Here is a 14,477-nt window from a genome sequence, read left to right as displayed (position 1 = left end):
AGTGGTTGATCTGATCTTTAAATCTTTGCCTCCGTTTGATTTGACTTCTGGCTAAGGTTCATTACAATCCGTTTAAAGTTAACGCCAAAAAAAGACAAAAGGAGGAGGCACTAATATATCGCTATCATTTGGCTAATGATGATATTCATGGTTAATGGAACAAAGAAGAGCTGGGGCTCAGAAATAGATTCGTGCATTCACTAAATTAATTAATGGCGAAAAAGGGCTTCGCTCTCCCCGCACCTTAAGCGAAGGTTCATGGGCGCTGGCTGCTTCAATTTGCAAACGAAATTAAAGCATATTTAAAAAATGGTGGGGTTCCAAATTTATCATATGCAAACGACGGGTATATATGAGACGTGGGGTTCTCCCTCATGTTTATCATCTCAGTTAATGCTTGATATCAGTTCAACAAAAAGGCCACGCCATTGCATTATTTATTGTTTTGATTTGGAGATATCCCCTATAATTGAACTCGGAACTGTGTGTGCAGGGGATAGATATTATGGTTTGATCGAACCACTCCTTAAGAAACTTTTGGTCCACGATGGCCTGAACTTGTGGCTGCCTTCCAGCGTCCATTTCCCTGATTCACTAAGCTCAAGCCAGTTCACCTCATCATTATTGGGAGGGGGATAATGACAAGCATATCATTATTGGCATTGTGGTGGGGTAAACAAGATAATGACAACCGTTTTTAGGAATCATGGAGAGCTCATGTAATGCTGGGTCCAAATCTGGCTCTTTTTTTTTTATTATTATTTTCTTTTTCGATTTCTTCTCTTTGCCGTAAGGAATATCTTTCTAATTAATACAAGTAATACCCTTAACCCATTTCAATCAAATTATACAAAGTTAGACTATTAAATCAATTTAAGTACAACTAACCCTCATATTAATCGTTTACTATTAGTTTTTAGGTGAAGATTGTGAGGCTCACCCGTAAATATAAATATATATATATATATATATATATAAACATATAAACATTTTATTTCTTAAACTAAAACTGAAAATTGAAACTTATAACAAATTGTATACAAAGAAATTAATTAGTAATTCATTAATCACTAATTAATATATTTCAATAATCAATGACTAATTCATTAAAATAAACTACTAATAAGTAAGTTTCACATTAAATACAATTTGATCAATTGATTGTTTATATACTATTATTCTATGGAATAAGATATTTTAATCTACAATTTAATGAATGTTAATTGTGACATTTATCAGCACCGACCCACCTAAGTCTTTTATTTTCTTTTTTTTTTTTTGTCAAAATTATATATTTCATCATCCATGCAAAAGTGAGAGATCCTACTAGCCCGCGTAGGGAACAGGGTTGGAAAGCTTACAAAAGCTAGGTCCAATATGGTGCTTTTTTCACTTTTTATCTTGTCTTGCCTTTTTTTTATTTCGTTTTGAGGCTCTGCTAACGTAAGAAATTGAAACATTTTGTGCAAGGGAAACATGATCAATTAGTGCTTCATTAGATTTCATAACTAATTGGGACGGAGGAATTCTGCATACATTGGACTCTGCCCACATTACTTAACAACGTGTTTGACCCAAATAAACATCAAGTAAAAGTTGTACTAATTCATTCAATTCAAGCAGGGGACGACATGAGAACCTTATGCTGGATTCCATGAGAGATTGAAGAGCCCTTCTTTTCTTCTTATTTTTCAAAGAATACTAGTTTTATAACCTTTTAACATTGCATGGCTCAGCTGATAGAAAAAGAAGAGCATGTTAACCAAGGTAAAACATGTGCTGGGTGGAAGCTTCTCTCAGCATTTTCACGTGTCAATGATTATATTATTGTATAATGTTTAATGATAATGGTAAGTATATAAAAATTCAACTATGAAAACATTGTATGTTTAAAATCATTATAGATTATGGAAAGCAAGAGTAGTAAATGTTGAATATTTTTAAAGGGTAAACTTTTAAAAGAGATTTCGGTTCATTAATTATGGTGATGGTTGTGTTTTCGTTTGTTTTGCTTTTGTCCTTGCAATAGCATTAATCTTCGTACTAGTCCTAGACTTATCCTGGCATCGGCTAGATGGATGAATGTTTTGGTTTTTTTTTTAATATGATTGTTAGGTCTCCAAACCAGATTTGCTATTTTGTAACTTGAAATTCTGGATTGAAACTTTGAGTTCTTCCTTCCACCTCTTGTGTATGAAAATAAAAGAAACTTGTTGGTGGTCATTTTTCAAGTAAAGGTATGAATGTGCGAAAATTCCAAATGGAAAATGGGGATTGTTGGGTTCCTTGGTTAGGGTGATTAAACAAGGACACAAAATTAAGAGGGATGCTAAGTAAGGTAAATGATAGAGGATTTCCCGAGACTCCAAGGAGTGTAGGGCCTGGGGGGAGTTGCACCTAAGATGTCTAGATGCACAAATCATATGGTTACGTGCCAGCTGAGAGGTCTTCCCTCCAGCCTTGATTTCTGCAAATGCCAAAATAGATTTTCCGTCCCTCAACGCATAATTCTCCCTTTGGTCTGAAATCACAACTTTAGTCATTTACAAACCCCATTTATTTAAGGAAACTCTTGTTTCAAGTGCAAGCATTTCCATTTCAATTTTAATCAATCTAGAATCTTTCCGTACACAACTCTATAATTTCTCTCATTTGCGCCGTCTCCTAAGCTTCTAACCCCTGTTAGTTAAGTCAACCCATGTGTTACTTTTTTATTCCTTAATCATGTATGTGCCCAGCCTTCTTTCTGCTTATTTTAGCAAATCGCACCTTGGTTCTATGGTGTAGTGGTTAGCACTCTGGACTTTGAATCCAGCGACCTGGGTTCGACTCCCGGTAGGACCTTTTTATAGAAAGTTCCCCAATCAATTTTTTTTAATAAATTTTTAAATATAAAAAAGGATGATGATGATCATATTTACCATTTTATTAAATTGACTACTCCCTAATCTTACAACTTGACCTCTTTTTTAATGCAATATTACCATTATTGGATGGAAAAAAAATCCTATCAAAAAATTCTACTATTCTGTCTGCTCTTGCAAATGTGAAAAATAAAATTATTTATTTTTTATAAATTCTAACTAAATAAATTAGTGGAGCAAATAACAAATAAAGAAACCAACAAAATATTTTTTAAAAAATATTTTTTTACATTTGTAAAAAAACTCTATAAAAATATATTTTTTACCAAAAATCATTATTTTAGGAAAAAATATTAAAAGCAGGTGTGAGGCTGTATCTGGCCTGCGGGAAGAAGCCAGATTCGGCTTCTCAAGGTCAAAATTTTATCTGGCTGTGGGAGACCAGATCCAGTTTCTGCTGGACAGATTTGCGCCAGTAGCGTTAGATTGGACCTCACCGGCCTTGGGTCTACGTCGATTGGATGTTGAAGGCGATTAAGAGAGTTAGTCCGTGACAATGCTTACAGCCAGGGAAGGGAAGAGAAAAAGGAAAATGAAAAAAGAAAAAGAAAAGTTATTATTTTTTTAGCCTTTTTAGCATGTTAATATTTGTCTTTTAATTTTATCAAACTCACAAATTTTTTAATTTTTATTTTAAAAATGGTTTTTGAAATATAATTTTAATCTTTTAAATATAAAAGTAAAATAAGAATTTGTTATATATTGTGGTATAAATATAAAATATAAATTTTAAATATAAAGATATATTCTTTAAAATATACATATATATATATATATGTATATATTCATGTACACATACAAATATAGTTTAGTTTCGTTTGCTAATTGAAAAATAATTTGTTGAAAATTTTTTTTTAATGTAAAATATTTTATTGAAAAATTTAATTTTTTATTTTGTTATTTTGATAAAGTACTGAAAATATCTTGTCATTGGAATTATCTTGTGAAAAATATTTTTCAAAAAAATCTTTAAAATTTACTCCATTCTAAATCAGTAAAATATGATCCACATGACAATAATGAAGATACTCATCTTTAGCTATTAAAAATTAATATGATGAAATAGAGCCTAGATCATCAATTATTGATTTTGTATATAGATGTTAGTATTGTATAAGAGAAGTTTTTTTGAATAGAATAGAAGGAAATTAATGTAAACAGCATGTATTCAAGCTTAAAATATTCTACAATTACTGCAAGTTTAACAGTTCTAGTTTTGCTTTTATTGAGATATAATTAACATCCACTTTAAATTGATTAGTGGAACTAATGCATGATCAATAACTTTTTAAAGAAAATTTTACTTCCCCCTTAAAGAAAATATAGTAGTACTATGTACTATATTTTGGTCATTAAAACAAATTTAATGTAAATCAAAAGCAACAAATGAAAATTTATTGTTCAATCAAATATATGATGTGCATTAAAATTCTAAGTGACACAAATAATTGGAGATCCTTTTCAAGAAGCTTTTAACAATTTTGATGCGATATGCCAATTAGAGTAATTTAATTTTAATAAAAGATTCACATTGTTACGTATCAAAACTTAAATTTAATTTCACATAATTTTAAAATTTAAAAATAAAATTTAAATAAGTATATAAATCATGAGTTTATGTTTCTAACACAAAAGACATATTGTGATATTCTACCCAAAACGCTCTCGTTGTACGAGCTTTTTACTTGTAAAGGAGGCTTTTTACTTATAGAGGAGAGGAAAATATGAAAATAGAGTTTAATTAAGCTTAAGAATAATGAATTCATGTTTTTTAATCCAAAAAATATATCTAATAAGTAGTAAAAGATTTATATTTATATATTTAAAACTCAACTTATCTCTTATTGACGTGAAATCCCTTACACACATGCTCTGCATAAAATTAACAAGCTTATAATATTCTAAGTGATCCAAGTAATATGTGATCCTTTGGTAATGCTCCATAGCAAGTTTGATACGATATGCTCGTTAGATCAGTTAATCTTAGTAGCATGCTCACATGCTCTCATCCAAGATTCACGGATTCAAGTTGACAAGGCTACAAATTCGATGCTCTCAGCACCCATAAAGTAGCTCACTCCTCACCGTCAACTGTTAAAGGGAGTTTTATTTTTTTTTGAAAAGTAATATGTGATATATTGATCCAGCTTTAAGCACTTCGACAGAAGATTTGTTTCAACATTTTACAGCATCTAAACATCAGTTATTACACCCAGAGTTTCAGTCAATAGAGAGAGGAGAAGACCAACCGAGCCCAGATCGGAGAGAAGGGGAGATCAGCCTTTTACGAGAAAATATTACTTTGTTCCAAGCCGAGCATTATAATGTTCAGAAATTTCATAAGATTCCTTGTTTTTTTTTTTTGGTATTTTATTCCATTAATTTATCAAGTTTAAATTTGAAAACAAAAATTACAAGAGCTAATTTATAAGGATTTTTATCGAATATTTCATTCCATTTAGAGGATGCTGATATAGTACAAAAATTGATATATTTGGAATCTTCAATATAATTATAAATTGTCAATAAATACCTCAACCTACCCGGGCTTTTCCCTCTTTTCTTTTCATTTTATTTACTTTCATTCGAAAACTGCGAAAATCCAAAAATGGAAGAGAAATACGAAACTCTGGAAATTCTCCAAAATTCACCAAACTCTGGAGTCTTTAACTTAATCTTAAACCGCCCATCTGTCCGCAACGCGCTTTCTCTCGACTTCTTCACCGAATTCCCCAAAGCTCTTAATGCCCTCGACCAAAACCCTAACGCCGCCGCTATCGTCCTAACCGGAGCCGGCGACCACTTCTGCGCAGGCATCGACCTAAAAAGCCTCAAAGACATCTTCCGCAATTACTCCGGCGACCGCGGCCGCTCCGGTGAGCGATTACGAAGACAGATCAAGTTCATGCAAGATGCCATCACCGCCATCGAGCGGTGCCGTAAGCCGGTAATCGCGGCGATACACGGCGCATGCATCGGCGGAGGGATCGATATCGTGACGGCCTGTGACGTAAGGTATTGTACGAGGGATGCATTTTTCTCAGTGAAGGAAGTTGATTTGGGTATCACGGCTGATCTCGGAACGCTCCAGAGGCTGCCCGGGATTATCGGGTTAGGGAACACCATGGAGCTGGCGATAACGAGTCGGAGGTTTTCGGGCCAGGAGGCGAAGGAGTTGGGTCTCGTTTCTCAGGTTTTCGCGTCAAAGGAGGAATTGGCTGAAGGTGTCCGTAACATTGCGGAGGGTAAGTTTGTATTTTCGTCATAATGACTTTTACTGTAGGATACTATTATTAAATCAAATAGGCCATGTCATGTGGCTATTCGAGGAGAATAATTAATAGTTTAGTTCGCGAAATAAGTAATAATGAAATAAAATAATTATTATATAAAAATAAAATAAAATAATTATTACATCGATGAAAGAAATAAAATAAAAATAATTTTAAAATAAAAAATAAAAATATTTTTTATGATTATTTATTTTTATTTTATTTTATTTTTAAATATAAATAATTATAATTTTTTTAAAAATTAATAATTGATAATTTAAATATTAATTTTTATAATTAATGATTAACATAATAAAATATTATTATTTTATTTATAATTTTAATATTATTATAATGATTTATTTTTATTTTATATTTTAAATATTAATAATTGATAATTTAAATATTAATATTTTATTTATAATTTAATCATTAATATTATAAAATATTCTTATTTTATCTATAATTTAAATGTTATTATGATAATTAATTTTATTTTTTAAATTTTAATAATTTATAATTTATTTAAAATATTAATAGTTGATAATTTAAATATTAATTTTTATAATTTAATCATTAATATTTTAGTTATAAATATTAATATGGGTAAAGGTGTAAATTTCTAAACTTACGAGGGATAATTTAGTTTTAACAATTTTTGAAGTTATTCCATAAGACATGGACTTGCTAATGCAAAGCAAAAGGTTGGGTGTAGTTAAAGAAGAGTTTTTAATGGTAAAATAAGAGAATGGTTATTCCTTGCTTAATTTCTAACCAAACAAAAGGAGTAAATATTACCCATACCAAACATGCCTAATTCCTGACCAAACAAGAGGGGTAATTAGTGACTATGAATAGAAGGGGAATAGCTATTCCCCATACCAAACATGCATTTACTTGTGTGTGGGTGAATGCTAAAGAAAGTGATGTTGGTTTGGCAGGAATTGGTGGGAAGTCTCCACTGGCCGTGAGTGGGACAAAAGCTGTGTTGCTAAGAAGCAGGGAGTTGAGTTTGGAACAGGGATTAGATTATGTTGCAACTTGGAACTCTTCGATGCTTCTGTCTGATGATATGACCCAGGCAATCTCTGCCCAAATCCAGAAAAAGAAACCTGTTTTTGCTAAGCTGTGATGATGTTGTTGTTCTACTTGTTTACAATCTAGTTCACCTTTGATTCGTTGGAATACTAAGGTTTGTTGTAGTATTTTTCTATTAGTAGCTTATAAGGCTGACTTAGATAATATTCCCTTTGTTCACTCGCATCAGGCGGATTGTCAAAGTTCAAGTCGATCTAATAATCTTAATTGTTCAAATTTTTTTTTCTTGCTGTGCTCATTATCATTTTAATTTTTTAATAAACCATTGTGTATTAGAGACGTTTATGTTCTTCCTTGCCTTCAAGAAATGGAAACGTTTTAGTTTGAAGTTTGAAGTTTGAGGTTTGAACCTGTTTCTCACAGCTTTGCTCGCAGAGCCCTCAAGTCTTCACTGGTTGAACGGGTAAGGATAATAAAAAATTTCTCCTTTTAACCCAAAAATGAAAATAAAAAACAAAAATGAATCCAAATGTTGTTTTTCCTCCTTATAAAATCTAAAATCGAAATGGATTCAAACTAATGTTGGACATTTAGTTCATTAATTAACATATAATTTTTTATCTAAAAAATAAGGTTTAAATATCTTTTTCTCTAATTAAAAAAATACTATTATTGAATTTGGTCAAAAAGCAATTAAAAAACAAGGTTTAATTTGGTTCATGTCAGGTTTTTATTATATTCTATTTTAAAAAATATATATCGTTTATCCACGTTTTTTACATCTTCAACGGATGGGCACTTTCGTCATACTCTGCCAGTCTCCGAACCAAGGGATGAGGTGTAATTTTTTTGTTTTGTACGATAAAGTGTCGCTAATTGTGTTTATTAATTTATATGTTTTACAGAATAATCTTATTTTATTTATTGTGATATTATATTTACATCTTCCTTGTACTAGACAATGACATGATGCCATGCAGAAAAACAAAATGTTTGCTTTTTCAACTCCAATTTAATATTCATTGTATTGTCTCCAATAAATTATCTTCTCTGTAGGATAAATTTTATGTAATAATTAATTTATATCAATTTAGAATTTATTATAATTGAATTTTAGAAAATAAAAACATACTTAATTTTTGATCCATAATTTGACAATGAAAGTATTAGGATTTTCCTCTTACTTTATTTTAGTAACTCTACAATTGGTGAGACACGTAATGTTTGTGTAGATAATAGAGAAGACTTATTCATATCTTGATATAATGAATCTTTGATCTCACCCATCATAGGATTTAGAATTTCTTAAATAGACTTATATTCTTAAGCCTACATTTAATATTAGAGTCTAACCTATTTTATTAATTAGATCATATTATAGACTATAATATCTTCACTTATCAAAAACTAAATAAGCTTAATCTATCTTTTATGAAAAGGTAAGACAAATTAAATAATATAAGTCCAACACTTTTTTTTTTGGAATGAGTAAGTCCAACACTTTATTATTGAAAAAATCTAAAAATCTTTCACTTGGAATATGATATTTAAATTCAAATTTTAAAAACGCGTTTTCTTAAAAATGACTCACATGTTAAGGCAAATTGAAACTTTATGAGCTCAATTTTTTTTTAAAAAAAAATTGATCTTGAGACTTACTCCAAAAAATCCTTCTATCTAATAACATTTGTGATAAAATAACTTCTATCAGGATACAACATCAACTATAATCACATATACGATCCAATCTTATCAACATGAAATTAATGTAGTAGTGTAGCAATGAATAACAACACTACTTGAATGATGTATTTCATTTATTTCACAAAGTGACTGACACTTTGTTCTCTCCTTTATGCAATTAAAGCTTGTAAGAGAAACATTTTGTGGTTTATTCAAGAAACCTATATGTCTACCTTACCTATCTCGAGATATATTTTATGTGTCAAAGATGTATCCTTAAGTCTATCAATTTATGCCCCACCCTATGTTTAAGTTCGACGCATGTCTTAAGTTTTCACATATGAAAAAAAAAGTATGTATACATGAACACTTCATGATTGAATATTATTAAATAATCACTAGTAATACTAAATTCAAATATATCATCAACAATGTGCTTCAAATAAAATTAAGCAAAAAAAGCATAAAATAGAACAATATGAAATCTTCCCATTAATTAAGCACATCAAAGCACTCTAAAAGGCTCATATCATAAAACATGTTTTTTGAGAGTGACAAGGCATAATTGGCACACCCATTTTGTTTCATTAGGCAAGTTGGCTCGATGGAAGGCGGCATGGCTTGCAGATGGGGTAGATCTCTCGCCATTAGGTAGTGCTTGGGCATGCAGATGATTGTGTTTGGCAATTTTGGCGTGTACGAGGCCGAAACAGTGGGCAAGTAAAGTAGGGCACGTAGGCACAAGAACAACTTTAGCGCAGAAGGCAGGCAGAGTTAACGTCCAAGTAGGCTGAGTTGACGTGCAGATAGGCAATAGGGGGCGCGAAGGTAGCGTTGAAGGTGCAGGATAGATCAAGGCTGCTTAGGAAAGACTAGCAAGCTCCACAGGCAGGCTAACTGTTGTCTAGCCGTTGGCCTATGGCCTAAAGGCTCGTCAAAGAGCCCAGACAGACTCCAAATGGCACCAAGATTGTTGGGAACCCCTTGGGATTGCTGGGGGAGGCTTCCCACTACAAAAAGGGACCTTAGGGGATCTTGCCAAGGTTGTTGGTTGGTTGTTGTTGGAGGGCTGGAGAGCTGGGAAACATTAGGAACCTTGAAGCTGAGTGGTTAGGCACTTGAGGGCCATAGTGAGGGGCTACGGTGAGTGTTGGCCAAGGCTACTGGGTTAGGGTGCCAAGGCACATTGTGTAGCTGGCTTAGGCCACCCTTGTATATTTGTATACATTAAGTGTAAATACAAATAACCCCTTTTCCTACTTGCTTTCTTGTTACTCGTGTGCCTTTCTTATTGAGTGCCAGTTGCCTCGATTAAGTGAGCCTGCGGGTCGGGTAAGGTGTTCGAGAGTAACGTGTGACCAAACGAGGGGTTGCTAAAGGTGGTGCTTTTCGAGCAAAGGCTTGACACAAGAGTTATCTTGAGTGTGTGGATAAGATGCTTAACGAGTAGGGCTTGGCTGACTGAGCATGCCGTGTTAGAGGCTTTGCTTGCTCATCGGTGCTCTTGTCAAGGGAGACCATCCTTGACCTGGTAAGGCTAGATTAGCCATCGAAGCGGCCCAAGAAAATCAGTGGTTGAGCGTTGCACGGGTGTTGAGAGAAAACCCCCGTGACACAATCTTTTGGTTAGATAATCAACTATCATGTCATCACTCTTAATATGCTTAACCAAAATATCATCTTTTCTCACAAGTTCTTTAACTGCCAAATATTTTATCTGTATATGCTTAGTCTATTTTTTTATTTTGGTAGACATAACTACTATAGCATTGACACAAATAATTGTATTGGTTTAGCAATAGAGTCAACTATCGATAATTATTTTATGAGATTTCTTACCCAGATTGTTTATGAACATTCTCCATAACATGCTAAAAATTCTACTTACATAGTGGATGAGGTCACAAGCGTCTGCATTACACTTTTATAAGATATTGCACCATCTGTCAATATCAAAATATATCTGAATAGCTAGCAAAGTTAGAATCTGTAACCAACCAACTTAAGGTCTTTAACCTTATGATAAAATATCTTATAATTCTTAGTTCTCTTTAAATATCTCATCACCTTCTTCGCAACTTCCTAAATACTCACTGCAAAAGCAATATTAAGCCTAGTTTGCACTTGAGTATACATCAAGCTTCTTAATACACTAGTATATGGTCTTACTTTCATAGATTTCCATTCAGCATCATTGTTACGATATTGTGTCAAATTTAATTTATTATCTTTAATAACTGGCACATCTCTATCTTTCTAATCAAGCATAACAAATTTATCCAACACTCGATCAATGTATGTGCATTAAAAGAGTCCCAAGAAATGACGAGATCTATCCCTATAGATTTTAATCCCAAAAACATAAGATGTTTCCCATAGATCTTTCATATCAAATTGCCTTGACAATAACTTCTTTGTCTCTTACAACATTCCCAAATCACTATTAGCAAGTAAGATATTATCAACATATAAAATAAGAAAGATAAACTTGCTCATATTGATCTTGAGATATGTGCATATGTTTACTATGTTTTCAACAAAATCCAAAGAGGTGATTATTTCATCAAATTTAAGATACCATTAGTGAGAAACTCGTTTGGGCCCATAAATAGACATTTTGAGTTTACACACAAGATGATCTGTACCATTCTCCATAAATCCCTCTAGTTGCAACATATAGACCACTTCAATTGTGTAAAACCTTGGGCAATCAATTTGGCTTTAAACTTGTGAAACCTTCAACTTTTATAAGAGGATAATTGGGTAAATCTGTATGTGAGCTTTTAACAATTATTATCCATGATTTTGTTTATTGGTTATAATCTTTTCCAAGTATTCGTTTATACTTCGTGGGTACCACCTTACTTGGCTATCATTTTTGAATTATAAACTTTTCTAAGTTTGGAATGGGTCAAAATATGTGATTTTTATAAAACAATTTGATGAAAATAAAAAATGATAGTAATGGTTCCTTTGGTATTGATATAATTTAGAATGATTATTTCATAATTTTTAAAATACATTTGCTATGATAAATAAAAGCCCAAAATTTAATTTTCGTCGAACTTTCTCGATTTTGTTCTTGAAATCAAAATTTAGATTTTGACTCTTTTGGAATTTGATTTTTTTTTATATATTTATGTTGAATCCAAATAAGAGATGTTTGCGTATTTTCATTAAATAGCTTAAGTAGATGGATAGTAAAAAGAAAAAAAAGTAAAATTGAAGACATTTACATAAATGATATCGAATGTAAATAAGCTTAGTCGGATTTTATAGGCATTCTGTCTCTATTGTATCGATACAGTTGACTAAGAAAGGCTTTCTGATAAGCATGTATTGATACATGTTCACAATTTATCAATACAATTTTTTGAAAACCAAAAGTATCAATACATGGTCTAAATGTATCGATGCATTTCTTTGTTTTCAAAAAATTAAAATGGGGTATAAGGGTATTCTCACCCCCCATTATAAATATGCCACATACTAATAGGGTTTTTTATTTCCAACCATTTTTCTACATTTTTCCCCTTAAATCTCAACCACTTTAAATGTTTTTCCATCCTAAATCATCATTTTGGAAGATTTGAAACTTGGATTTTAGTTTTAAACATCAAGATGATATTTTTCAACTTTTAAATCTTAAATCTATGATTTTCTAGCTCTGAAAAATAGTGTTTTTACGTCCAGATTTAATTAATCCTTCAAACTAAAAGATTGGTGGTTTTTCTCATTGATTAAAGCTTATCCAAGGTAAGGGAAGATGGGTTTCGGAATTTTTAGCTTTAGTTAATGTAGAATAGTGGGTTTTAAGCTAGGAAAATTAATTTTTGATAAACCCGACTAGTTTCAAACTAATGCAGAATGATTACCACAAGATGTATAGCTTAAGTAACGTTTACAATGATTGTTGAATACTTTAGATGCGATCGAAACTCTAAGAAATTTGTTGGAGTAAAGTCTTACTTGTTGGTAGAGGTCGACTTATTGAAGGTGAATAGGTACACCTCTTAAAGTATTTTATACAGAAAGTTAAGTATGATTAATCGATTGGATGAATATCATATTTTGCATGCTATTGTGATTTTGATAAATTCAAATGTTTGAATGCAAATGCTTTCAATGAAGTTTTGAATCTATTATGTACGTAAATACTCTATTATATATTAGTTTTCAATAAGGGGGAAAAACCTTTTCAAATGTTTTCACTCAAATACTTTTTGATTGAATATTAGTTGCACAATTGGTGCATGGCTAGGTAAAAGCCTAAGTGGATAAATAGCTACCCATCCAATTGTATGCAATGTGAAATGATAGAAAACCACCATGGCTTATATGCTAGTCATGTGGATGAATTGGGATGCCTCTAGGAGGAGGTTTATGTGGATGTATAGATGCCCACTAATGAAATATCACTATAATTGGAAATGATAAAATGTGAATAACATTGTTCTAGTTGAAATATGATATATCAATGAGAATATGTTGCATTGAGTATATTGTTATGTGAGAATAAGGGCCAGATGTAAGGTGTTATACCTCACATGATAAAGGCCAGATGTAGGGCATTATACCACACATAATAAGGGCTAGATATGGGGTGTTGTATCGCACGAATATTCATACTAGATGTGGGGCTTCATACCACACGTAAAAAAAAAAAAACCAAATGAAGGTGTTATACCACACACTTATATAAATGTAAGATTGAAGTGAATGTGCCAATTTTGATGTGGTATTTTTAGTGTTCATATTGAGCTGTTGATATGGTTATCATATTAAATGATGGCGTGTTTAATGGTCAAATTGTATATTCATGTATTGAATAATTGATGTTGGAATATTACGTTAAAGACTTGAATAATGTCCCTAGATCTCAGTACGAGAGGTATTTACCCAAATTATGGGTTGTATGAGAATTGATTTTGCTACCAACAATACAGGTACCGATAACGTTAAAGTCAGCTATATTGTTTTCTCCTTGCAAGTATTTGTACTTGGAGCTATAATATTTATCAACACTTTTATGTAACTTGGCTTTCCAATGCATTTAGGGAAAATGTTTGAAACAAGATTATTGACATTTAAAAAGCTTATGTTGAAGTTTGTGAAATTCAATTTGTTTTTGCAAAGTATGGTTTATTGTATAAACTCTTCCTTTGTTTTTGTTTTATAGATAAGTAGCCAACTTGTCTAGGTGCCTTGTAGAGTAGTAGCTAGCTCATTCTTGGTAGGTGTGATAATGCCTTTTATCTAGCCACTGGTGTCACTACACTCCGCAGTGTGTCAAGTCAAGTCTTATACTATTTATGTTTTGGATGATAATTGGCTATGTGAATAAATGTTGATACACTCATATTTGTTTATCATTGTGAACATTGTGTCAAGCCACAAAAAATGGGTGTAGATAAATGTTGTTAATATCGTGAAAGGACCATAGGTGATAAAGGCACAGATTGTGTGTCGATCCATAGATGATATGTGTAATGTGAAGATTGATATGAAACGAGATAGAAATCACAGACTATGTTAAGAAGTTCCACAACTATGTAATGAT

General features: G+C 31.9%; 1 protein-coding gene and 1 non-coding gene across 2 annotated transcripts; both read left to right on the top strand.

The window, feature by feature from the left end:
• The first annotated feature begins 2,772 nt into the window (after window positions 1-2,772).
• On the top strand, window positions 2,773-2,844 carry TRNAQ-UUG (transfer RNA glutamine (anticodon UUG)). The gene has a single exon. It is a non-coding gene; the product is annotated as a tRNA-Gln (tRNA).
• A 2,611-nt stretch (window positions 2,845-5,455) lies between these two features.
• On the top strand, window positions 5,456-7,519 carry DCI1 (delta(3,5),delta(2,4)-dienoyl-CoA isomerase 1). Its single transcript, XM_021428252.2, has 2 exons — window positions 5,456-6,169; window positions 7,138-7,519. The coding sequence occupies exons 1-2, from the start codon at window positions 5,533-5,535 to the stop codon at window positions 7,326-7,328; spliced, it is 828 nt and encodes a 275-aa protein (XP_021283927.1). The 5' UTR covers window positions 5,456-5,532; the 3' UTR covers window positions 7,329-7,519.
• The last annotated feature ends 6,958 nt before the right edge of the window (window positions 7,520-14,477 follow it).

Source organism: Theobroma umbraticum, unplaced genomic scaffold (assembly GCF_002168275.2).
Source record: "Theobroma umbraticum cultivar Fairchild unplaced genomic scaffold, ASM216827v3 scaffold_30.0, whole genome shotgun sequence".
Classification (NCBI taxonomy): Eukaryota; Viridiplantae; Streptophyta; class Magnoliopsida; order Malvales; family Malvaceae; genus Theobroma; species Theobroma umbraticum.
Note: the sequence above shows the minus strand (reverse complement) of the source record. Positions and strands in the feature narration are given on the sequence as shown.

Bases quoted from the DNA above. Each gene is read 5' to 3' on its own strand.
- DCI1 (XM_021428252.2), top strand. From the start codon at position 5,533: ATGGAAGAGAAATACGAAACTCTGGAAATTCTCCAAAATTCACCAAAC. The intron at 6,170-7,137 runs GTAAGTTTGTAT...TTGGTTTGGCAG, and splicing joins TGTCCGTAACATTGCGGAGG to GAATTGGTGGGAAGTCTCCA.